At 45.4% G+C, this 26,807-nt stretch overlaps 1 protein-coding gene across 1 annotated transcript; it reads right to left on the bottom strand.

Annotated features, from left to right (window-relative positions):
* Positions 1–847: 847 nt before the first annotated feature.
* Positions 848–22,959, bottom strand: LOC135535237 (papilin-like; the record flags this gene model as incomplete). The annotated part of the gene is made up of 7 exons (XM_064961928.1): positions 848–974; positions 6,825–6,948; positions 11,071–11,243; positions 12,030–12,110; positions 12,608–12,731; positions 20,394–20,524; positions 22,726–22,959. Coding segments are annotated over 7 exons (994 nt in total), but the record flags the coding sequence as incomplete, so codon positions are not given.
* Positions 22,960–26,807: the final 3,848 nt, after the last annotated feature.

A 26,807-nucleotide genomic window follows, 5' to 3' on the forward strand; every position in this document is an offset into this window, starting at 1 on the left:
CAGCCAGACAGCTAGGAGCCCAGCCAGACAGCTAGGAGTCCAGACAGACAGCTAGGAATCCAGACAGACAGCTAGGAATCCAGACAGACAGCTAGGAGTCCAGACAGACAGCTAGGAGCCCAGCCAGACAGCTAGGAGTCCAGACAGACAGCTAGGAGTCCAGATAGACAGCTAGGAGCCCAGCCAGACAGCTAGGAGCCCAGCCAGACAGTTAGGAGCCCAGCCAGACAGCTAGGAATCCAGATAGACAGCTCGGAGTCCAGACAGGCAGCTAGGAGCCCAGCCAAACAGCTAGGAGCCCAGCCAGACAGCTAGGAGCCCAGCCAGACAGCTAGGAGCCCAGCCAGACAGCTAGGAGCCCAGCCAGACAGCTAGGAGTCCAGACAGACAGCTAGGAGCCCAGCCAGACAGCTAGGAGCCCAGCCAGACAGCTAGGAGTCCAGACAGACAGCTAGGAATCCAGACAGACAGCTAGGAATCCAGACAGACAGCTAGGAGTCCAGACAGACAGCTAGGAGCCCAGCCAGACAGCTAGGAGTCCAGACACAGCTAGTAGCCCAGCCAGAGCTCCTGCATGAACTCACACACTACTGAACCCAGATCAGTCATCACAAGGGGTATCATTGTACTCCTCCAAAAGCCTTTTCACACCGCATTGTCCTTAGCCCTCCGGCTAAGACTGGCTCTGTGCTAGTTTATCCCGTAATCACACACACATTTGTTAACTCTGGACTACGTTTTGCAGCTTTTGAGGCACTGACTGTAAATAACTAACACCATTTACTTGAAAAGTCTGTTGTTGATTTTCCAAAAGGAGTTATTGTGATACGTATCCCGGCTGACTCACCGACGGGTCTGAGGGCACGTCTGAGGGTTGCAGGTGCGGTTGGTGAGGGGGCGTGGCAGGGCGGTGCACAGGTAGTCTGGGTAGGCCTCGTTATCGATGGCACAGAACACCAGACGGGACTGGTAGCCTGGTGGAGGGAGGAAGAGGGAACAGAAGGAGGAATCAGTCAAGGAGGAGGAGGAAGAAGAAGAAGAAGAAGAAGTAGGGTTACAGATTAAAGTAAAGTGACATGAGATTAAATTAAGGTGACATTAGATTAAAGTAAGGTGACAGATTAAAGTAAAGTGACAGATTACAGTAAAGTTACAGATTAAAGTAATGCGACATTAGATTAAAGTAAAGTGACATTAGATTAAAGTAAGGTGACAGATTAAAGTAAGGTTACAGATTAAAGTAAAGTGACATGAGATTAAATTAAGGTGACATTAGATTAAAGTAAGGTGACATTAGATTAAAGTAAGGTGACAGATTACAGTAAAGTTACAGATTAAAGTAATGCGACATTAGATTAAAGTAAGGTGACATTAGATTAAAGTAAGGTGACAGATTAAAGTAAGGTTAAAGATTAAAGTAAAGTGACATTAGATTAAAGTAAGGTGACAGATTAAAGTAAGGTTACAGATTAAAGTAAAGTGGTTCCGGTTCCGGTTGGAGCGAGCGGTCGCATCTACACTTCGGTCCGCAGGTAGTATAACTTTTCATTACATTTCGTTATAGTACAACGGTTTGATTTGTCTAATCTTAGCAATTTCTTCTTAGCTAGCTACAAAGCCGTCTTTGTATGAACGACAATTGCATAATTATCGTATTTCGTCGTCCTAACGTATCTGCCCAGCAGCTAGCTAAGCAGCTAGCTAACATCCACTGTCCACTAGCACTGTAGAAACTATTACACTCAACTGAACGACTCGATTAGCGTAGTGTCAGCTAGCTACATAGTTGTCTTCGCTGTCTTCGTATCCAAGATAATTGTGCAGTTTAGAGTGTGTAGACTTAGAGTGATTATCTTAATTTACCGAGGTTAGCTAGCCAGCTATTTGTCGTCCTAACGTAGGAAATGCTGCTAGCTAGCTAGCCAACAGCTAGCCAACCTCTACCGAATTGAACTCCAACTACCTGGTCAACATTCCGCGTCGCTCCACAGGTAGTATCACATTTTCATTTCACTTCATTACAGTACAACGGTTTGATTTGTTTGATCGTAGCTAGCCAGCTACATAGCCGTCTTTGTATCTAAGACAATTGTGTAGTCTAGAGCGATTTTCTAGGTTAGCTAGCCAGCTATTGTCGTTCTTTAACGTAGCTAGCCAGCTAGCCCCCGAATAGCAGCACTGTAGTAACTATTACAGTACAACGGTTTGTTTTGTTTGATCGTAGCTAGCTAGCTACATAGCCGTCTTTGTATCTAAGACAATTGTGTAGCCTAGAGCGATTTTCTAGGTTAGCTGGCCAGCTATTGTCGTTCTTTTAACGTAGCTAGCCAGCTAGCCCCCGAATAGCAGCACTGTAGTAACTATTACAGTACAACGGTTTGTTTTGTTTGATCGTAGCTAGCTAGCTACATAGCCGTCTTTGTATCTAAGACAATTGTGTAGCCTAGACCGATTTTCTAGGTTAGCTAGCCAGCTATTGTCGTTCTTTTAAGGTAACGTAACGCAATCAACCTGCTAGCTAGCCAGCTAGCCCCGAATAGCAGCACTGTAGAAACTATTACACTCGACGGAACGACTTGATTAGTGTAGTGTCAACATCGCAGCCACTACCAGCTAGCCTACTCCAGCAGTACTGTATCATTTCAATCATTTTAGTCAATAAGATTCTTGCTACGTAAGCTTAACTTTCTGAACATTCGAGACGTGTAGTCCACTTGTCATTCCAATCTCCTTTGCATTAGCGTAGCCTCTTCTGTACCCTGTCAACTATGTGTCTATCTATCCCTGTTCTCTCCTCTCTGCACAGACCATACAAACGCTCCACACCGCGTGGCCGCGGCCACCCTAATCTGGTGGTCCCAGCGCGCACGACCCACGTGGAGTTCCTGGTCTCCGGTAGCCTCTGGAACTGCCGATCTGCGGCCAACAAGGCAGAGTTCATCTCAGCCTATGCCTCCCTCCAGTCCTCGACTTCCTGGCACTGACGGAAACATGGATCACCACAGATAACACTGCTACTCCTACTGCTCTCTCTTCGTCCGCCCACGTGTTCTCGCACACCCCGAGAGCTTCTGGTCAGCGGGGTGGTGGCACCGGGATCCTCATCTCTCCCAAGTGGTCATTCTCTCTCTCTCCCCTTACCCATCTATCTATCGCCTCCTTTGAATTCCATGCTGTCACAGTTACCAGCCCTTTCAAGCTTAACATCCTTATCATTTATCGCCCTCCAGGTTCCCTCGGAGAGTTCATCAATGAGCTTGATGCCTTGATAAGCTCCTTTCCTGAGGACGGCTCACCTCTCACAGTCCTGGGCGACTTTAACCTCCCCACGTCTACCTTTGACTCATTCCTCTCTGCCTCCTTCTTTCCACTCCTCTCCTCTTTTGACCTCACCCTCTCACCTTCCCCCTACTCACAAGGCAGGCAATACGCTCGACCTCATCTTTACTAGATGCTGTTCTTCCACTAACCTCATTGCAACTCCCTCCAAGTCTCCGACCACTACCTTGTATCCTTTTCCCTCTCGCTCTCATCCAACACTTCCCACACTGCCCCTACTCGGATGGTATCGCGCCGTCCCAACCTTCGCTCTCTCTCCCCCGCTACTCTCTCCTCTTCCATCCTATCATCTCTTCCCTCTGCTCATACCTTCTCCAACCTTTCTCCTGATTCTGCCTCCTCAACCCTCCTCTCTTCCCTTTCTGCATCCTTTGACTCTCTATGTCCCCTATCCTCCAGGCCGGCTCGGTCCTCCCCTCCCGCTCCGTGGCTCGATGACTCATTGCGAGCTCACAGAACAGAGCTCCGGGCAGCCGAGCGGAAATGGAGGAAAACTCGCCTCCCTGCGGACCTGGCATCCTTTCACTCCCTCCTCTCTACATTTTCCTCCTCTGTCTCTGCTGCTAAAGCCACTTTCTACCACTCTAAATTCCAAGCATCTGCCTCTAACCCTAGGAAGCTCTTTGCCACCTTCTCCTCCCTCCTGAATCCTCCTCCCCCTCCCCCCCCTCCCTCCCTCTCTGCAGATGACTTCGTCAACCATTTTGAAAAGAAGGTCGACGACATCCGATCCTCGTTTGCTAAGTCAAACGACACCGCTGGTTCTGCTCACACTGCCCTACCCTGTGCTCTGACCTCTTTCTCCCCTCTCTCTCCAGATGAAATCTCGCTTCTTGTGACGGCCGGCCGCCCAACAACCTGCCCGCTTGACCCTATCCCCTCCTCTCTTCTCCAGACCATTTCCGGGGACCTTCTCCCTTACCTCACCTCGCTCATCAACTCATCCCTGACCGTTGCACCCCTTCTGAAAAAACCTACACTCGATCCCTCCGATGTCAACAACTACAGACCAGTATCCCTTCTTTCTTTTCTCTCCAAAACTCTTGAACGTGCCGTCCTTGGCCAGCTCTCCCGCTATCTCTCTCAGAATGACCTTCTTGATCCAAATCAGTCAGGTTTCAAGACTAGTCATTCAACTGAGACTGCTCTTCTCTGCATCACGGAGGCGCTCCGCACTGCTAAAGCTAACTCTCTCTCCTCTGCTCTCATCCTTCTAGACCTATCGGCTGCCTTCGATACTGTGAACCATCAGATCCTCCTCTCCACCCTCTCCGAGTTGGGCATCTCCGGCGCGGCCCACGCTTGGATTGCGTCCTACCTGACAGGTCGCTCCTACCAGGTGGCGTGGCGAGAATCTGTCTCCTCGCCACGCGCTCTCACCACTGGTGTCCCCCAGGGCTCTGTTCTAGGCCCTCTCCTATTCTCGCTATACACCAAGTCACTTGGCTCTGTCATAACCTCACATGGTCTCTCCTATCATTGCTATGCAGACGACACACAATTAATCTTCTCCTTTCCCCTTCTGATGACCAGGTGGCGAATCGCATCTCTGCATGTCTGGCAGACATATCAGTGTGGATGACGGATCACCACCTCAAGCTGAACCTCGGCAAGACGGAGCTGCTCTTCCTCCCGGGGAAGGACTGCCCGTTCCATGATCTCGCCATCACGGTTGACAACTCCATTGTGTCCTCCTCCCAGAGCGCTAAGAACCTTGGCGTGATCCTGGACAACACCCTGTCGTTCTCAACCAACATCATGGCGGTGGCCCGTTCCTGTAGGTTCATGCTCTACAACATCCGCAGAGTACGACCCTGCCTCACACAGGAAGCGGCGCAGGTCCTAATCCAGGCACTTGTCATCTCCCGTCTGGATTACTGCAACTCGCTGTTGGCTGGGCTCCCTGCCTGTGCCATTAAACCCTACAACTCATCCAGAACGCCGCAGCCCGTCTGGTGTTCAACCTTCCCAAGTTCTCTCACGTCACCCCGCTCCTCCGCTCTCTCCACTGGCTTCCAGTTGAAGCTCGCATCCGCTACAAGACCATGGTGCTTGCCTACGGAGCTGTGAGGGGAACGGCACCGCAGTACCTCCAGGCTCTGATCAGGCCCTACACCCAAGCAAGGGCACTGCGTTCATCCACCTCTGGCCTGCTCGCCTCCCTACCATTGAGGAAGTACAGTTCCCGCTCAGCCCAGTCAAAACTGTTCGCTGCTCTGGCCCCCAATGGTGGAACAAACTCCCTCACGACGCCAGGACAGCGGAGTCAATCACCACCTTCCGGAGACACCTGAAACCCCACCTCTTCAAGGAATACCTAGGATAGGATAAGTAATCCTTCTCACCACCCCCCCTTAATGACTTAGATGCACTATTGTAAAGTGGCTGTTCCACTGGATGTCAGAAGGTGAATTCACCAATTTGTAAGTCGCTCTGGATAAGAGCGTCTGCTAAATGACTTAAATGTAAATGTAAATGTAAAGTGACATTAGATTAAGTAAGGTGACAGATTAAAGTAAGGTTACAGATTAAAGTAAGGTGACAGATTAAAGTAAAGTGACATTAGATTAAAGTAAGGTGACAGATTAAAGTAAGGTGACAGATTAAAGTAAAGTGACAGATTAAAGTAAAGTGACAGATTAAAGTAAGGTTACAGATTAAAGTAAGGTGACAGATTAAAGTAAGGTGACAGATTAAAGGAAGGTGACAGATTAAAGTAAGGTGACATTAGATTAAAGTAAAGTGACATTAGATTTAAGTAAGGTGTCAGATTAAAGTAAAGTGACATTAGATTAAAGTAAGGTGACAGATTAAAGTAAGGTGACAGATTAAAGTAAGGTGACATTAGATTTAAGTAAGGTGACAGATTAAAGTAAAGTGACATTAGATTAAAGTAAGGTGACAGATTAAAGTAAGGTGTCAGATTAAAATAAGGTTACAGATTAAAGTAAGGTGACATTAGATTAAAGTAAAGTGACAGTAGATTTAAGTAAGGTGTCAGATTAAAGTAAAGTGACATTAGATTAAAGTAAGGTGACAGATTAAAGTAAGGTGACAGATTAAAGTAAGGTGACAGATTAAAGTAAGGTGTCAGATTCAAGTAAGGTTACAGATTAAAGTAAAGTGACATTAGATTAAATAAAGTGACATTAGATTAAAATAAAGTGACATTAGATTAAAGGTGACATTAGATTAAAGTAAAGTGACATTAGATTAAATAAAGTGACATTAGATTAAAATAAAGTGACATTAGATTAAAGGTGACATTAGATTAAAGTAAAGTGACATTAGATTAAATAAAGTGACATTAGATTATAGTAAAGAGGGACAAGGGTTGCAAAATTACAGTCAATTTCCTGCTTGGAAGATTCCGGAATTCCTGCTTTTTCCCTTTCTGATTCCGGGATTCTTTCGAATGTCATTTCTGAAAACCTGGGAATTTGGGGAAAGTAACCAAAATATTGCAGCCCCAGAAGGACACGTACCTGATCCACACTCTCTGCTGCAGGTAGACCATGAGCCGAAGCTCCAGTAGTATCCCTCTCTGGACCGACCGTTAGGGAGGTAGTACTCGTACTCTACTCCCTGGTTGTGTTCCTGGATGATCAACTGAGGCAGGAGAGAAAGAGAGAAATAGATAAAAAAAATCTACCTTTATTTCATTTTACTGAGTGCAGAGAAAGACAGAGAGACACAGACAGCAACAGACCTGGGATCAGACTACAACAGACCTGGGATCAGACTACAACAGACCTGGGATCAGACTACAACAGACCTGGGACCAGACTACAACAGATCTGGGATCAGATTACAACAGACCTGGGACCAGACTACAACAGACCTGGGATCAGACTACAACAGACCTGGGACCAGACTACAACAGACCTGGGACCAGACTACAACAGACCTGGGATCAGACTACAACAGACCTGGGACCAGACTACAACAGACCTGGGATCAGACTACAACAGACCTGGGACCAGACTACAACAGACCTGGGATCAGACTACAACAGACCTGGGATCAGACTACAACAGACCTGGGATCAGACTACAACAGACCTGGGACCAGACTACAACAGACCTGGGATCAGACTACAACAGACCTGGGACCAGACTACAACAGACCTGGGATCAGACTACAACAGACCTGGGATCAGACTACAACAGACCTGGGATCAGACTACAACAGACCTGGGATCAGACTACAACAGACCTGGCACCAGACTACAACAGACCTGGGATCAGACTACAACAGACCTGGGACCAGATTACAACAGACCTGAGACCAGACTACAACAGACCTGGGATCAGACTACAACAGACCTGGGATCAGACTACAACAGACCTGGGATCAGACTACAACAGACCTGGGATCAGACTACAACAGACCTGGGATCAGACTACAACAGACCTGGGACCAGACTACAACAGACCTGAGACCAGACAGCAACAGACCTGGGATCAGACTACAACAGACCTGGGACCAGACTACAACAGACCTGGGACCAGACTACAACAGACCTGGGATCAGACTACAACAGACCTGGGACCAGACTACAACAGACCTGGGATCAGACTACAACAGACCTGGGACCAGACTACAACAGACCTGGGATCAGACTACAACAGACCTGGGATCAGACTACAACAGACCTGGGATCAGACTACAACAGACCTGGGATCAGACTACAACAGACCTGGCACCAGACTACAACAGACCTGGGATCAGACTACAACAGACCTGGGACCAGATTACAACAGACCTGGGATCAGATTACAACAGACCTGGGATCAGACTACAACAGACCTGGGATCAGACTACAACAGACCTGGGATCAGACTACAACAGACCTGGGATCAGACTACAACAGACCTGGGATCAGACTACAACAGACCTGGGATCAGACTACAACAGACCTGGGATCAGACTACAACAGACCTGGGATCAGACTACAACAGACCTGGGATCAGACTACAACAGACCTGGGATCAGACTACAACAGACCTGGGATCAGACTACAACAGACCTGGGATCAGACTACAACAGACCTGGGATCAGACTACAACAGACCTGGGATCAGACTACAACAGACCTGGGATCAGACTACAACAGACCTGGGATCAGACTACAACAGACCTGGGATCAGACTACAACAGACCTGGGATCAGACTACAACAGACCTGGGATCAGACTACAACAGACCTGGGATCAGACTACAACAGACCTGGGACCAGACTACAACAGACCTGGGATCAGACTACAACTGACCTGGGATCAGACTACAACAGACCTGGGACCAGACTACAACAGACCTGGGAACAGACTACAACAGACCTGGGATCAGACTACAACAGACCTGGGATCAGACTACAACAGACCTGGGATCAGACTACAACAGACCTGGGACCAGACTACAACAGACCTGGGATCAGACTACAACAGACCTGGGATCAGACTACAACAGACCTGGGACCAGACTACAACAGACCTGGGATCAGACTACAACAGACCTGGGATCAGACTACAACAGACCTGGGATCAGACTACAACAGACCTGGGACCAGACTACAACAGACCTGGGATCAGACTACAACAGACCTGGGATCAGACTACAACAGACCTGGGATCAGACTACAACAGACCTGGGACCAGACTACAACAGACCTGGGATCAGACTACAACAGACCTGGGATCAGACTACAACAGACCTGGGACCAGACTACAACAGACCTGGGATCAGACTACAACAGACCTGGGATCAGACTACAACAGACCTGGGATCAGACTACAACAGACCTGGGATCAGACTACAACAGACCTGGGATCAGACTACAACAGACCTGGGATCAGACTACAACAGACCTGGGATCAGATTACAACAGACCTGGGATCAGACTACAACAGACCTGGGATCAGACTACAACAGACCTGAGACCAGACTACAACAGACCTGGGGGGGGTCGGTTTGATGAAAGACGACTCTTACTGCCAGTGATTCGACAGTTATTTAGTGGCTATTTAGGTTTTACTCGCAATGATGGTGATCGTATGGAATTGTTTTACCTACTTTAACTGAATGCCCTGGTTTTGATTCACTCTGGCTAAGTGCGTCTGCGAAAAGAACTAAGGGGCGATTTCCCAAACACAGATTAAGTCTTGTCCTGGACTAAAGCATTTTTTTATGGCGATCTGTGTTCTGGGAAACTGCCCGTATAGGACTCAAATGTCAAATTAGAAGGTACTTTAAAACATGTGACATGAACCCCAATGTTTCAGGTCTATAACAGCCGAGGAGGTAGTTGTGTGACTCTGACCCCTTTTTTTGTTGTTGTGATATATTCTTTTTCATAATAATTTCATAATAATCATTACAGACAGAAGGACTAGAGTTCAGAGTCACAGATCATTAGAGACAGAAGGACTAGAGTTCAGAGTCACAGATCATTACAGACAGAAGGACTAGAGTTCAGAGTCACAGATCATTACAGACAGAAGGACTAGAGTTCAGAGTCACAGATCATTACAGACAGAAGGACTAGAGTCCAGAGTCACAGATCATTAGAGACAGAAGGACTAGAGTTCAGAGTCACAGATCATTAGAGACAGAAGGACTAGAGTTCAGAGTCACAGATCATTAGAGACAGAAGGACTAGAGATCAGAGTCACAGATCATTAGAGACAGAAGGACTAGAGTTCAGAGTCACAGATCATTAGAGACAGAAAGACTAGAGATCAGAGTCACAGATCATTACAGACAGAAGGACTAGAGTTCAGAGTCACAGATCATTACAGACAGAAGGACTAGAGTCCAGAGTCACAGATCATTAGAGACAGAAGGACTAGAGTTCAGAGTCACAGATCATTAGAGACAGAAGGACTCGAGTTCAGAGTCACAGATCATTAGAGACAGAAAGACTAGAGATCAGAGTCACAGATCATTACAGACAGAAGGACTAGAGTTCAGAGTCACAGATCATTAGAGACAGAAGGACTAGAGATCAGAGTCACAGATCATTACAGACAGAAGGACTCGAGTTCAGAGTCACAGATCATTAGAGACAGAAAGACTAGAGATCAGAGTCACAGATCATTACAGACAGAAGGACTAGAGTTCAGAGTCACAGATCATTACAGACAGAAAGACTAGAGTTCAGAGTCACAGATCATTAGAGACAGAAGGACTAGAGATCAGAGTCACAGATCATTACAGACAGAAGGACTAGAGTTCAGAGTCACAGATCATTACAGACAGAAGGACTCGAGTTCAGAGTCACAGATCATTAGAGACAGAAAGACTAGAGATCAGAGTCACAGATCATTACAGACAGAAGGACTAGAGTTCAGAGTCACAGATCATTAGAGACAGAAGGACTAGAGTTCAGAGTCACAGATCATTAGAGACAGAAAGACTAGAGTTCAGAGTCACAGATCATTAGAGACAGAAAGACTAGAGATCAGAGTCACAGATCATTAGAGACAGAAGGACTAGAGTTCAGAGTCACAGATCATTAGAGACAGAAGGACTAGAGTTCAGAGTCACAGATCATTAGAGACAGAAAGACTAGAGATCAGAGTCACAGATCATTAGAGACAGAAGGACTAGAGTTCAGAGTCACAGATCATTACAGACAGAAGGACTAGAGATCGGAGTCACAGATCATTAGAGACAGAAGGACGAGAACCTAATCCCACACCTCCCAAGGACCTAAAGGATCAACTGACTCTGACCTCTATAACCAGCGGCTCGGTGGTGGGTCCGCGGCCCACGATGGTCTCAGGAGTCATCTCTCCCTCAGCCCCTCTCTGGTAGTATAGCATGGTGCCTGCTACAGGAGTGGCCTTGGAGAACTCAATCACCCAGTGGCCGTTCAGGTAGTACTCACCACGCAGGTTCTTAACGGCTGGTGGTAGACACAGACAGAGACAGACAGACAGAGACAAAGACAGGCAGACACAGAGACAGGCAGAGAGAGAGAGACAGGCAGAGACAAACAGAGACAGAGACAGGCAGAGACAAACAGAGACAGAGACAGGCAGAGACAGAGACAGGCAGAGACAAAGACAGGCAGACACAGACAGAGACGGGCAGAGACAGGCAGAGACAGAGACAGGCAGAGATGGGCAGAGACAGGCAGAGATAGACAGGCAGAGATGGGCAGAGACAGGCAGAGATAGAGACAGGCAGAGATGGGCAGAGACAGGCAGAGATAGACAGACACAGACACAAACACAGACAGACACAGCGAGAGACAGAGAGAGACAGACAGAGACACAGACAGACAGAGACAGACACAGAGTTCAGAGTCACGGATCATTACAGACAGAAGGACTAGAGTTCAGAGTCACGGATCATTACAGACAGAAGGACTAGAGTTCAGAGTCACGGATCATTAGAGACAGAAGGACTAGAGTTCAGAGTCACAGATCTTTACACCACCAAAGAACACAGCTTTTCTGGTACAACTGTCCTATTGCCATCTCATGTCCTGTCATCTCTAGCCCAGTTATCCAAGGAATTAAAGACTCGCCCGGACAGTTAGGGACTCGCCCGGGCAATTAGGGACTCGCGCGGGCAATTAGGGACTCGCGCGGGCAATTAGGGACCCGCGCGGGCAATTAGGGACTTGCCAGGCAGTTAGGGACTCACATGGGCAGTTAGGGACTCACATGGGCAGTTAGGAACTCACCCAGGTAATTACGAGTGGCAACAGTCTCTCTGATGTGGATGGAGGTGGCTCCCACAGGGATGATAAACACCTGGTTATAGCCTGGGAGGAAAGAGAACAGGAGACATAACACACCTGGTTATAGCCTGGGAGGGAGGAGAACAGGAGATATAAAACACCTGGTTATAGCCTGGGAGGGAGGAGAACAGGAGATATAAAACACCTGGTTATAGCCTGGGAGGAGAACAGGAGATATAAAACACCTGGTTATAGCCTGGGAGGAGAACAGGAGATATAAAACACCTGGTTATAGCCTGGCAGGGAGGAGAACAGGAGATAGAAAACACCTGGTTATAGCCTGGCAGGGAGGAGAACAGGAGATATAAAACACCTGGTTATAGCCTGGGAGGAGAACAGGAGATATAACACACCTGGTTATAGCCTGGGAGGGAGGAGAACAGGAGATAGAAAACACATCAGTGGACATGAAGAGTTGATACCATGGAGAGATGCTATGTTAACACACGGATGTCCAGAGAGTGGGCTGTAACAGGAGCTCTATCCACAGATCCCGCGGTGAAGAGGTACGAGAACTGTACCTTTGGGCAGGTTGGTCATGCTGAAGGTGCTCCTGACGGGGTAGCAGGACTGTCCGTTGCCCCCACACTGCAGACAGGGGTCATCCTGCTGGGGGGATTCCAGCATGTTGTCACAGCCCAGACGCTACGGGGGGGGGATAGGGAGGGAGATGGGGACATGGGTTAGAGCAGGCCTCTCCGACCCTGTTCCTGGAGAGATACCATCCTGTAGGTTTACACCAGGCCTCTCCAACCCTGTTCCTGGAGAGATACCCTCCTGTAGGTTTAAACCAGGCCTCTCCAACCCTGTTCCTGGAGAGATACCCTCCTGTAGGTTTAAACCAGGGCTCTCCGACCCTGTTCCTGGAGAGATACCCTCCTGTAGGTTTACACCAGGGCTCTCCAACCCTGTTCTTGGAGAGATACCCTCCTGTAGGTTTAAACCAGGCCTCTCCAACCCAGTTCCTGGATGGCTACCCTCCTGTAGGTTTACACCAGGCCTCTCCAACCCTGTTCCTGGAGAGATACCCTCCTGTAGGTTTACACCAGGCCTCTCCAACCCTGTTCCTGGAGAGATACCCTCCTGTAGGTTTAAACCAGGCCTCTCCAACCCTGTTCCTGGAGAGATACCCTCCTGTAGGTTTACACAAGGCCTCTCCAACCCTGTTCCTGGAGAGATACCCTCCTGTAGGTTTAAACCAGGGCTCTCCAACCCTGTTCCTGGAGAGATACCCTCCTGTAGGTTTAAACCAGGCTTCTCCAACCCTATTCTTGGAGAGATACCCCCCTGTAGGTTTACACCAGGCCTCTCCAACCCTGTTCCTGGAGAGATACCCTCCTGTAGGTTTTCGCTCCAAAACTAATCTAACACACCTGATTCTAACAATTAGCTGGTTGATAAACTGGGGTTGGAGTGAAAACCTACAGGAGGGTATCTCTCCAGCAACAGGGTTGGAGAGGCCTGGCGTAAACCTACAGGAGGGTAGCTCTCCAGGAACAGGGTTGGAGAGCCCTGGTTTAAACCTATAGGAGAGCACTCGAGGAACAGGGTTGGCGAGTCCTGGGTTGGAGGGATAGAGAAAGAAACCCAGCCAGCAGCATGCAGGCCACACCCTGGAAGTAGAGAGAGATACTAGGTCTGGAAGGAGAGAGAGATACTAGGTCTGGAAGGAGAGAGTGATACTAGGTCTGGAAGGAGAGAGAGATACTAGGTCTGGAAGGAGATGGAGATACTAGGTCTGGAAGGAGAGAGAGATACTAGGTCTGGAAGGAGAGAGAGATACTAGGTCTGGAAGGAGAGAGAGATACTAGGTCTGGAAGGAGAGAGAGATACTAGGTCTGGAAGGAGATAGATACTAGGTCTGGAAGGAGAGAGAGATACTAGGTCTGGAAGGAGAGAGAGAGATACTAGGTCTGGAAGGAGAGAGAGATACTAGGTCTGGAAGGAGAGAGAGATACTAGGTCTGGAAGTAGAGAGAGATACTAGGTCTGGAAGGAGAGAGAGATACTAGGTCTGGAAGGAGAGAGAGATACTAGGTCTGGAAGGAGAGAGAGAGATACTAGGTCTGGAAGGAGAGAGAGATACTAGGTCTGGAAGGAGAGAGAGATACTAGGTCTGGAAGTAGAGAGAGATACTAGGTCTGGAAGGAGAGAGAGATACTAGGTCTGGAAGTAGAGAGAGATACTAGGTCTGGAAGGAGAGAGAGATACTAGGTCTGGAAGGAGAGAGAGATACTAGGTCTGGAAGGAGATGGAGATACTAGGTCTGGAAGGAGAGAGAGAGATACTAGGTCTGGAAGGGGAGAGAGATACTAGGTCTGGAAGGAGATGGAGATACTAGGTCTGGAAGGAGAGAGAGATACTAGGTCTAGAAGGAGAGAGATATACTAGGTCTGGAAGGAGAGAGAGATACTAGGCCTGGAAGGGGAGAGAGATACTAGGTCTGGAAGGAGATGGAGATACTAGGTCTGGAAGGAGAGAGAGATACTAGGTCTGGAAGGAGATGGAGATACTAGGTCTGGAAGGGGAGAGAGATACTAGGTCTGGAAGGAGAGAGATATACTAGGTCTGGAAGGAGAGAGAGATACTAGGTCTGGAAGGAGAGAGATATACTAGGTCTGGAAGGAGAGAGAGATACTAGGTCTGGAAGGAGAGAGATACTAGGTCTGGAAGGGAGAGAGATACTAGGTCTGGAAGGAGAGAGATACTAGGTCTGGAAGGAGAGAGATACTAGGTCTGGAAGGAGAGAGATACTAGGTCTGGAAGGGAGAGAGATACTAGGTCTGGAAGGAGAGAGAGATACTAGGTCTGGAAGGAGAGAGATACTAGGTCTGGAAGGAGATGGAGATACTAGGTCTGGAAGGGGAGAGAGATACTAGGTCTGGAAGGAGAGAGAGATACTAGGTCTGGAAGGAGAGAGAGATACTAGGTCTGGAAGGAGATGGAGATACTAGGTCTGGAAGGGGAGAGAGATACTAGGTCTGGAAGGAGAGAGATATACTAGGTCTGGAAGGAGAGAGAGATACTAGGTCTGGAAGGAGAGAGATATACTAGGTCTGGAAGGAGATGGAGATACTAGGTCTGGAAGGGGAGAGAGATACTAGGTCTGGAAGGAGAGAGAGATACTAGGTCTGGAAGGAGAGAGAAATACTAGGTCTGGAAGGAGAGAGAGATACTAGGTCTGGAAGGAGAGAGAGATACTAGGTCTGGAAGGAGAGAGAGATACTAGGTCTGGAAGGGGAGAGAGATACTAGGTCTGGAAGGAGAGAGAGATACTAGGTCTGGAAGGAGAGAGAGATACTAGGTCTGGAAGGAGAGAGAGATACTAGGTCTGGAAGGAGAGAGAGATACTAGGTCTGGAAGGAGAGAGAGATACTAGGTCTGGAAGGGAGAGAGATACTAGGTCTGGAAGGGGAGAGAGATACTAGGTCTGGAAGGGGAGAGAGATACTAGGTCTGGAAGGAGAGAGATATACTAGGTCTGGAAGGAGAGAGAGATACTAGGTCTGGAAGGAGATGGAGATACTAGGTCTGGAAGGGGAGAGAGATACTAGGTCTGGAAGGAGAGAGATATACTAGGTCTGGAAGGAGAGAGAGATACTAGGTCTGGAAGGAGATGGAGATACTAGGTCTGGAAGGAGAGAGAGATACTAGGTCTGGAAGGAGAGAGATACTAGGTCTGGAAGGAGAGAGAGATACTAGGTCTGGAAGGAGATGGAGATACTAGGTCTGGAAGGGGAGAGAGATACTAGGTCTGGAAGGAGAGAGAGATACTAGGTCTGGAAGGAGAGAGAGATACTAGGTCTGGAAGGGGAGAGAGATACTAGGTCTGGAAGGGAGAGAGATACTAGGTCTGGAAGGAGAGAGATATACTAGGTCTGGAAGGAGAGAGAGATACTAGGTCTGGAAGGAGATGGAGATACTAGGTCTGGAAGGGAGAGAGATACTAGGTCTGGAAGGAGAGAGATATACTAGGTCTGGAAGGAGAGAGAGATACTAGGTCTGGAAGGAGATGGAGATACTAGGTCTGGAAGGGGAGAGAGATACTAGGTCTGGAAGGAGATGGAGATACTAGGTCTGGAAGGGGAGAGATACTAGGTCTGGAAGGAGAGAGAGATACTAGGTCTGGAAGGAGAGAGAGATACTAGGTCTGGAAGGGGAGAGAGATACTAGGTCTGGAAGGAGAGAGAGATACTAGGTCTGGAAGGGAGAGAGATACTAGGTCTGGAAGGGAGAGAGATACTAGGTCTGGAAGGAGAGAGAGATACTAGGTCTGGAAGGAGATGGAGATACTAGGTCTGGAAGGGGAGAGCGATACTAGGTCTGGAAGGAGAGAGAGAGATACTAGGTCTGGAAAGAGAGAGAGATACTAGGTCTGGAAGGAGATGGAGATACTAGGTCTAGAAGGAGAGAGAGATACTAGGTCTGGAAGGAGATGGAGATACTAGGTCTGGAAGGAGAGAGAGATACTAGGTCTGGAAGGAGATAGAGATACTAGGTCTGGAAGGAGATGGAGATACTAGGTCTGGAAGGGGAGAGCGATACTAGGTCTGGAAGGAGATAGAGATACTAGGTCTGGAAGGAGAGAGAGATACTAGGTCTGGAAAGAGAGAGAGATACTAGGTCTGGAAGGAGAGAGAGATACTAGGTCTGGAAGGAGATAGAGATACTAGGTCTGGAAGGAGATGGAGATACTAGGTCTGGAAAGAGAGAGAGATACTAGGTCTGGAAGGAGAGAGAGATACTAGGTCTGGAAGGAGATAGAGATACTAGGTCTGGAAGGAGAGAGAGATACTAGGTCTGGAAGGAGAGAGAGATACTAGGTCTGGAAGGAGAGAGATACTAGGTCTGGAAAGAGAGAGAGATACTAGGTCTAGAAGGAGAGAGAGATACTAGGTCTGGAAGGAGAGAGATACTAGGTCTGGAAGGAGAGAGAAATACTAGGTCTGGAAGGAGATAGATACTAGGTCTGGAAGGAGAGAGAGATACTAGGTCTGGAAGGAGATAGAGATACTAGGTCTGGAAGGAGAGAGATACTAGGTCTGGAAGGAGAGAGAGATACTAGGTCTGGAAGGAGAGAGATACTAGGTCTGGAAGGAGAGAGATACTAGGTCTGGAAGGAGAGAGAAATACTAGGTCTGGAAGGAGATAGATACTAGGTCTGGAAGGAGAGAGAGATACTAGGTCTGAGAAGGAGAGAGAGATACTAGGTCTGGGAAGGAGAGAGATACTAGGTCTGCAAGGGGAGAGAGATACATGGTCTGGAAGGGGAGAGAGATACTAGGTCTGGAAGGAGAGAGAGAGATACTAGGTCTGGAAGGAGAGAGAGATACTAGGCCTGGAAGGAGAAAGAGATACTAGGCCTGGAAGGAGAGAGAGATACTAGGTCTGGAAGGAGAGAGAGATACTAGGCCTGGAAGGAGAGAGATACTAGGCCTGGGAAGGAGAGAGAGATACTAGGTCTGGAAGGAGAGAGAGATACTAGGTCTGGAAGGAGAGAGAGATACTAGGTCTGGAAGGAGAGAGAGATACTAGGTCTGGAAGGGGAGAGAGATACTAGGTCTGGAAGGAGAGAGATACTAGGTCTGAAAGGAGAGAGATACTAGGTCTAGAAGGAGAGAGATACTAGGTCTGGAAGGAGAGAGAGATACTAGGTCTGGAAGGAGATAGATACTAGGTCTGAAAGGAGAGAGAGATACTAGGTCTGGAAGGAGAGAGAGATACTAGGTCTGAAAGGAGAGAGATACTAGGTCTGAAAGGAGAGAGAGATACTAGGTCTGGAAGGAGAGAGAGAGATACTAGGTCTGGAAGGAGAGAGATACTAGGTCTGGAAGGAGAGAGAGATACTAGGTCTGGAAGGAGAGAGAGATACTAGGCCTGGGAAGGAGAGAGAGATACTAGGTCTGGAAGGAGAGAGAGATACTAGGTCTGGAAGGAGAGAGATACTAGGTCTGGAAGGAGAGAGAGATACTAGGTCTGGAAGGAGAGAGAGATACTAGGCCTGGGAAGGAGAGAGAGATACTAGGTCTGGAAGGAGAGAGAAATACTAGGTCTAGAAGGAGAGAGAGATACTAGGCCTGGGAAGGAGAGAGAGATACTAGGTCTGGAAGGAGAGATTCTAGGTCTAGAAGGAGATACTAGGCCTGGAAGGAGAGAGAGATACTAGGCCTGGAAGGAGAGAGAGATACTAGGCCTGGGAAGGAGAGAGAGATACTAGGTCTGGAAGGAGAGAAATACTAGGTCTAGAAGGAGAGAGAGATACTAGGCCTGGGAAGGAGAGAGAGATACTAGGTCTGGAAGGAGAGAGAGAGATACTAGGCCTGGGAAGGAGAGAGAGATACTAGGTCTGGAAGGAGAGATTCTAGGTCTAGAAGGAGAGAGAGATACTAGGTCTAGAAGGAGAGAGATACTAGGTCTAGAAGGAGAGAGATACTAGGTCTAGAAGGAGAGAGATTCTAGGTCTAGAAGGAGAGAGAGATTCTAGGTCTAGAAGGAGAGAGAGATACTAGGTCTAGAAGGAGAGAGATACTATTTCTAGAAGGAGAGAGAGATTCTAGGTCTAGAAGGAGAGAGAGATACTAGGTCTGGAAGGAGAGAGAGATACTAGGTCTAGAAGGAGAGAGATACTAGGCCAGGGAAGGTATTTGAGTAGCTATGAAGATCTCATCACTGGGATTCAGGAAGACAAGAAGGCTGTCACACAACTCAATACAGGTTTATGTTAGAGGGAAACTGAAGTTAAAGGGAAACTGAAGTTAGAGGGAAACTGAAGTTAAAGGGAATCTGAAGTTAGAGGGAAACTGAAGTTAGAGGGAAACTGAAGTTAAAGGGAAACTGAAGTTAGAGCGAAACTGAAGTTAAAGGGAAACTGAAGTTAGAGGGAAACTGAAGTTAAAGGGAAACTGAAGTTAAAGGGAAACTGAAGTTAGAGGGAAACTGAAGTCAGAGGGAAACTGAAGTTAGAGGGAAACTGAAGTTAGAGGGAAACTGAAGTTAGAGGGAAACTGAAGTTAAAGGGAAACTGAAGTTAAAGGGAAACTGAAGTTAGAGCGAAACTGAAGTTAAAGGGAAACTGAAGTTAGAGGGAAACTGAAGTTAAAGGGAAACTGAAGTTAAAGGGAAACTGAAGTTAGAGGGAAACTGACGTTATAAGAAATAGGGAAACTGAAGTTAGAGGGAAACTGAAGTTATAGGAACACTGAAGTTAGAGGGAAACTGAAGTTAGAGGGAAACTGATGTTAGAGGGAAACTGAAGTTAGAGGGAAACTGATGTTAGAGGGAAACTGAAGTTAGAGGGAAACTGATGTTAGAGGGAAACTGAAGTTAGAGGGAAACTGAAGTTAGAGGGAAACTGATGTTAGAGGGAAACTGATGTTAGAGGGAAACTGAAGTTAGAGGGAAACTGAAGAGGGAATCTGAAGTTAGAGGGAAACTGAAGTAAGAGGGAATCTGAAATTAAAGGGAAACTGAAGTTAAAGGGAAACTGAAGTTAAAGGGAAACTGAAGTTAGAGGGAAACTGAAGTTAAAGGGAAACTGAAGTTAAAGGGAAACTGAAGTTAGAGGGAAACTGAAGTTAAAGGGAAACTGAAGTTAAAGGGAAACTGAAGTTAGAGGGAAACTGAAGTTAGAGGGAAACTGAAGTAAGAGGGAAACTGAAGTTATAAGAAATAGGGAAACTGATGTTAGAGGGAAACTGAAGTTGTAGGGAAACTGAAGTTAGAGGGAAACTGATGTTAGAGGGAAACTGAAGTTAGAGGGAAACTGAAGTTAGAGGGAAACTGATGTTAGAGGGAAACTGAAGTTAGAGGGAAACTGAAGTTAGAGGGAAACTGATGTTAGAGGGAAACTGATGTTAGAGGGAAACTGAAGTTAGAGGGAAACTGAAGTTAGATGGAAACTGAAGTTAGAGGGAAACTGAAGTTGTAGGGAAACTGAAGTTGTAGGGAAACTGAAGTTGTAGGGAAACTGAAGTTCGAGGGAATCTGAAGTTAGAGGGAAACTGAAGTTAGAGGGAAACTGAAGTAAGAGGGAAACTGAAGTTAGAGGGAAACATGTTGAGGTCAGAGTGAAATACGTTGAGGTCAGAGTGAAACACGTTGAGGTCAGAGTGAAACATGTTGAGGTCAGAGTGAAACATGTTGAGGTCAGAGTGAAACATGTTGAGGTCAGAGTGAAATTGATGAATTGAGTGAAAGTGTTGATAAATTCCATCCAACCCCCCCCCCCTTGATAATCACAACGCCTTTCTGTTATTAAGACTCAAATTTAATCCTACCTCACACACACACACACGCACTCACACACCTACCTTACAGACTCCATCAACACAGACATCCTTCCTCCCGGGATGGCAGGGCGTGCCGTCGGCCACAGCTGTCCTGTGGCGGTAGAAGAAGTTCTCTCCTCTGGGCATACAGTTCAGCTCACACAGGTTGTCAGCTGGTGGGAAACACAAACACACCTTTAGTTCACCCTTCTACACCTGTAATTTGCATAACATTACCAATAATATATTCCAGCGGTCTGCTGAACATTGCTGTTATTATTATATAGTCTTTACCAAACGTTATACAGTTATTACCAAACGTTATACAGTTATTACCAAACGTTATACAGTTATTACCAAACGTTATATAGTCTTTACCAAACGTTATACAGTTATTACCAAACGTTATACAGTCTTTACCAAACGTTATACAGTTATTACTAAACGTTATATAGTCTTTACCAAATGTTATACAGTTATTACCAAACGTTATACAGTCTTTACCAAACGTTATACAGTCTTTACCAAACGTTATACAGTTATTACCAAACATTATATAGTCTTTACCAAACGTTATACAGTCTTTACCAAATGTTATACAGTCTTTACCAAACGTTATACAGTCTTTACCAAACGTTATATAGTCTTTACCAAACGTTATACAGTCATTACCAAACGTTATACAGTTATTACCAAACGTTATACAGTCTTTACCAAACGTTATACAGTCATTACCAAACGTTATACAGTCTTTACCAAACGTTATACAGTCTTTACCAAACGTTATACAGTTATTATCAAACGTTATACAGTTATTACCAAACGTTATACAGTTATTACCAAACGTTATATAGTCTTTACCAAACGTTATACAGTCATTACCAAACGTTTTACAGTCTTTACCAAACGTTATACAGTCATTACCAAACGTTATATAGTCTTTACCAAACGTTATACAGTTATTACCAAACGTTATACAGTCTTTACCAAACGTTATACAGTTATTACCAAACGTTATATAGTCTTTACCAAACGTTATACAGTTATTACCAAACATTATACAGTCTTTACCAAACGTTATACAGTTATTACCAAACGTCATTACCAAACGTCATTACCAAACGTCATTACCAAATGTTACACAGTCATTACCAAACGTTATACAGTTATTACCAAACGTTATACAGTCTTTACCAAACGTTATACAGTCTTTACCAAACATTATACAGTCTTTACCAAACGTTATTACCAAACGTTATTACCAAATGTTATACAGTCATTACCAAACGTTATATAGTCTTTACCAAACGTTATACAGTCATTACCAAATGTTATACAGTCTTTACCAAACGTTATACAGTCATTACCAAACGTCATACAGTCATTACCAAACGTCATACAGTCATTACCAAACGTTATTACCAAACGTTACACAGTCATTACCAAACATTATTACCAAACATTACACAGTCATTACCAAACGTCATTACCAAACGTCATTACCAAACGTTATACAGTCATTACCAAACGTTATACAGTCTTTACCAAACGTTATACAGTCATTACCAAATGTCATTACCAAACGTTATACAGTCATTACCAAACGTTATACAGTCATTACCAAACGTTATACAGTCATTACCAAACGTCATACAGTCTTTACCAAACGTCATACAGTCTTTACCAAACGTTACACAGTCATTACCAAATGTCATTACCAAATGTCATTACCAAACGTCATTACCAAACGTTACACAGTCATTACCAAACGTTATACAGTCTTTACCAAACGTTATACAGTCATTACCAAACGTTATATAGTCTTTACCAAACGTTATACAGTCATTACCAAACGTTATACGGTCTTTACCAAACGTTATACAGTCATTACCAAGCGTCGTACAGTCATTGCAAAGCGTTATTACCAAGCGTTACACAGTCATTACCAAACATTATTACCAAACGTTACACAGTCATTACCAAACGTCATTACCAAACGTCATTACCAAACGTTATACAGTCATTACCAAACGTTATACAGTCTTTACCAAACGTTATACAGTCATTACCAAACATCATTACCAAACGTTATACAGTCATTACCAAACGTTATACAGTCATTACCAAACGTTATACAGTCATTACCAAACGTTATACAGTCATTACCAAACGTCATTACCAAACATTATTACCAAACGTTATACAGTCATTACCAAACTTTATTACCAAACGTTATACAGTTATTACCAAGCGTTATACAGTCATTACCAAACGTTATACAGTCTTTACCAAACGTTATATAGTCTTTACCAAACGTTATACAGTCATTACCAAAGCTGTGTAAAGCCCCGGCCCTCAGGCCCTTCTGACTCACCTCCATAGTATGGGAGCCATTTGTATCGTTTTCCCTGGAAGTCAGATCCATCAAACTGAGAACACTGCTCCTCTCTGAAGTCCCGAGATCCCTCTGGGCAGTCCTGGGTGATACACAGGGAGAGGTAATGGGGTAAGGGGTAATTAGAGGGGTAATTAGAAGTCGGGGCATAGGCCGACAGAGAGTATATTACTGTATAACATCCTGTTGGCTCTTTCCTGTCAGTGATATGAACTGAACATAAAATAAATGGTTTATTCCCAAAGATTAACATCTGAGTCGTTCTGCCAATTCGGTGCTTTTGAAGAAGTGTAACCTGGTCACCAAATTTGAATATTTTGTCATAAAGAGGACATGTTCAACTCAATGTAAAAAAAAAGTTTTCCCATCTCAAGAAGTTAAACAAAAAAAGTTTTATAACTTATAACTGTAACGAATTAGTGCCAAATAAAATAACAGGGTTGACCATAACAGGGTTGACGGTAACAGGGTTGACTATAACAGGGTTGACCATAACAGGGTTGACGGTAACAGGGTTGACTATAACAGGGTTGACCATAACAGGGTTGACCATAACACGGTTGACAGTGACAGGGTTGACGGTAACAGGGTTGACGGTAACAGGGTTGACACTAAGAGGGTTGACAGTAACAGGGTTGACCGCAACAGGGTTGACCATAACAGGGCTTGACTATAACAGGGTTGACCATAACAGGGTTGACCATAACAGGGTTGACCATAACAGGGTTGACAGTTACAGGGTTAAACGTAACAGGGTTGACAGTAACAGGGTTGACAGTAACAGGGTTGACAGTAACAGGGTTGACCGTAACAGGAGAGACAGCAACAGGGTTGACCGTAACAGGGTTGACAGTAACAGGGTTGACAGTAACAGGGTTGACCGTAACAGGATTGACGGTAACAGGGTTGACGGTAACAGGGTTGACAGTAACAGGGTTGAAAGTAACAGGGTTGACAGTAACAGGGTTGACAGTAACAGGGTTGACAGTAACAGGGTTGACTGTAACATGGTTGACAGTTACAGGGTTGACCGTAACAGGGTTGACCGTAACAGGGTTGACCATAACAGGATTGACCATAACAGGGTTGACAGTAACAGGGTTGACAGAGGGACGGGTCAAAATGCAGAATATTAAACTTTAGCAGGTCTTTATTCATATTTTTTTTTATAGATTTATTGAATTCTCCATGTGGTCTATATTAAATAATATTTTATTAAATATAAAGGGCTTTTACAATTCAATATTTGAAGACAATTTCTACTTAAAATATCAAAAGGGATGAAATAGGCAATCAATTCATGGAAAGATCCAAGTGCTCTGGAAGCTGTGAGAGAGTTACACCAACAGTATTAGACTGAGAGATAGCTACACCAACAGTAATAGACTGAGAGAGAGCTACACCAACAGTATTAGACTGAGAGATAGCTACACCAACAGTAATAGACTGAGAGAGAGCTACACCAACAGTATTAAACTGAGAGAGAGTTACACCAACAGTATTAGACTGAGAGAGAGTTACACCAAGAGGATTAGACAGAGAGAGAGCTACACCAACAGTAATAGACAGAGAGAGTTACACCAACAGTAATAGACACAGAGAGAGCTACACCAACAGTAATAGACTGAGAGAGTTACACCAACAGTAATAGACAGAGAGAGTTACACCAACAGTATTAAACTGAGAGAGAGCTACACCAACAGTAATAGACTGAGAGAGTTACACCAACAGTATTAAACTGAGAGAGAGCTACACAAACAGTAATAGACAGAGAGAGCTACACCAACAGTATTAAACTGAGAGAGTTACACCAACAGTAATAGACAGAGAGAGAGTTACACCAATAGTAATAGACTGAGAGAGTTACACCAACAGTAATAGACAGAGAGAGAGCTACACCAACAGTATTCGACTGAGAGAGAGCTACACCAACAGTAATAGACTGAGAGAGGTTACACCAACAGTAATAGACAGAGAGAGAGCTTCACCAACAGTATTAGACAGAGAGCAACACCAACAGTAATAGACAGAGAGAGAGCTACACCAACAGTAATAGACAGAGAGAGAGCTACACCAACAGTATTAGACTGAGAGAGTTACACCAACAGTAATAGACTGAGAGAGAGCTACACCAACAGTAATAGACTGAGAGTGTTACACCAACAGTATTAGACTGAGAGATAGTTACACCAACAGTATTAGACTAAGAGAGAGCTACACCAATAGTAATAGACAGAGAGCTACACTAACAGTAATAGACAGAGAGAATTACACCAACAGTATTAGACTGAGAGAGGTTACACCAACAGCAATAGACTGAGAGAGAGCTACACCAACAGTAATAGACAGAGAGAGAGCTACACCAACAGTAATAGACTGAGAGTTACACCAACAGTATTAGACAGAGAGAGCGCTACACCAACAGTAATAGACAGAGAGAGAGTTACACCAACAGTGATAGACTGAGAGAGTTACACCAACAGTATTAGACAGAGAGAGCGCTACACCAACAGTAATAGACAGAGAGAGAGTTACACCAACAGTGATAGACTGAGAGAGTTACACCAACAGTAATAGACAGAGAGAGCTACACCAACAGTATTAGACAGAGAGAGCTACACCAACAGTAATAGACTGAGAGAGTTACACCAACAGTAATAGACTGAGAGCTACACCAACAGTAATAGACAGAGAGAGCTACACCAACAGTAATAGACTGAGAGAGGTTACACCAACAGTAATAGACAGAGAGAGTTACACCAACAGTAATAGACTGAGAGAGAGCTACACCAACAGTAATAGACAGAGAGAGCTACACCAACAGTAATAGACTGAGAGAGAGCTACACCAACAGTAATAGAGAGAGAGAGCTACACCAACAGTAATAGACTGAGAGAGAGCTACACCAACAGTAATAGACAGAGAGAGAGCTACACCAACAGTAATAGACAGAGAGAGCTACACCAACAGTAATAGACAGAGAGAGTTACACCAACAGTAATAGACTGAGAGAGAGCTACACCAACAGTAATAGACAGAGAGAGCTACACCAGCAGTAATAGACTGAGAGAGGTTACACCAACAGTAATAGACAGAGAGAGTTACACCAACAGTAATAGACTGAGAGAGAGCTACACCAACAGTAATAGACAGAGAGAGCTACACCAACAGTAATAGACAGAGAGAGGTTACACCAACAGTAATAGACAGAGAGAGTTACACCAACAGTAATAGACAGAGAGAGAGCTACACCAACAGTAATAGACAGAGAGAGAGCTTCACCAACAGTAATAGACTGAGAGAGCTACACCAACAGTAATAGACTGAGAGAGAGCTACACCAACAGTAATAGACAGAGAGAGAGCTACACCAACAGTAATAGACAGAGAGAGAGCTACACCAACAGTAATAGACAGAGAGAGAGCTTCACCAACAGTAATAGACTGAGAGAGCTACACCAACAGTATTAAACTGAGAGAGAGTTACACCAATAGTATTAGACTGAGTTACACCAACAGTAATAGACAGAGAGAGCTACACCAACAGTAATAGACTGATAGAGCTACACCAACAGTAATAGACTGAGAGAGAGCTACACCAACAGTAATAGACAGAGAGAGAGCTACACCAACAGTAATAGACTGAGAGAGCTACACCAACAGTAATAGACTGAGAGAGCTACATCAACAGTAACAGACAGAGAGAGAGCTACACCAACAGTAATAGACAGAGAGAGAGCTACACCAACAGTAATAGACAGAGAGAGAGCTACACCAACAGTAATAGACTGAGAGAGCTACACCAACAGTAATAGACTGAGAGAGAGTTACACCAATAGTAATAGACTGAGAGAGAGTTACACCAATAGTAATAGACTGAGAGAGAGAGTTACACCAACAGTATTAGACTGAGAGAGAGCTACATCAACAGTAATAGACTGAGAGAGAGTTACACCAACAGTAATAGACTGAGAGAGTTACACCAACAGTATTAAACTGAGAGAGAGCTACACCAACAGTAATAGACAGAGAGAGAGCTACACCAACAGTATTAGACAGAGA

Source organism: Oncorhynchus masou, unplaced genomic scaffold (genome assembly GCF_036934945.1).
Source record: "Oncorhynchus masou masou isolate Uvic2021 unplaced genomic scaffold, UVic_Omas_1.1 unplaced_scaffold_4633, whole genome shotgun sequence".
NCBI classification, from domain to species: Eukaryota; Metazoa; Chordata; class Actinopteri; order Salmoniformes; family Salmonidae; genus Oncorhynchus; species Oncorhynchus masou.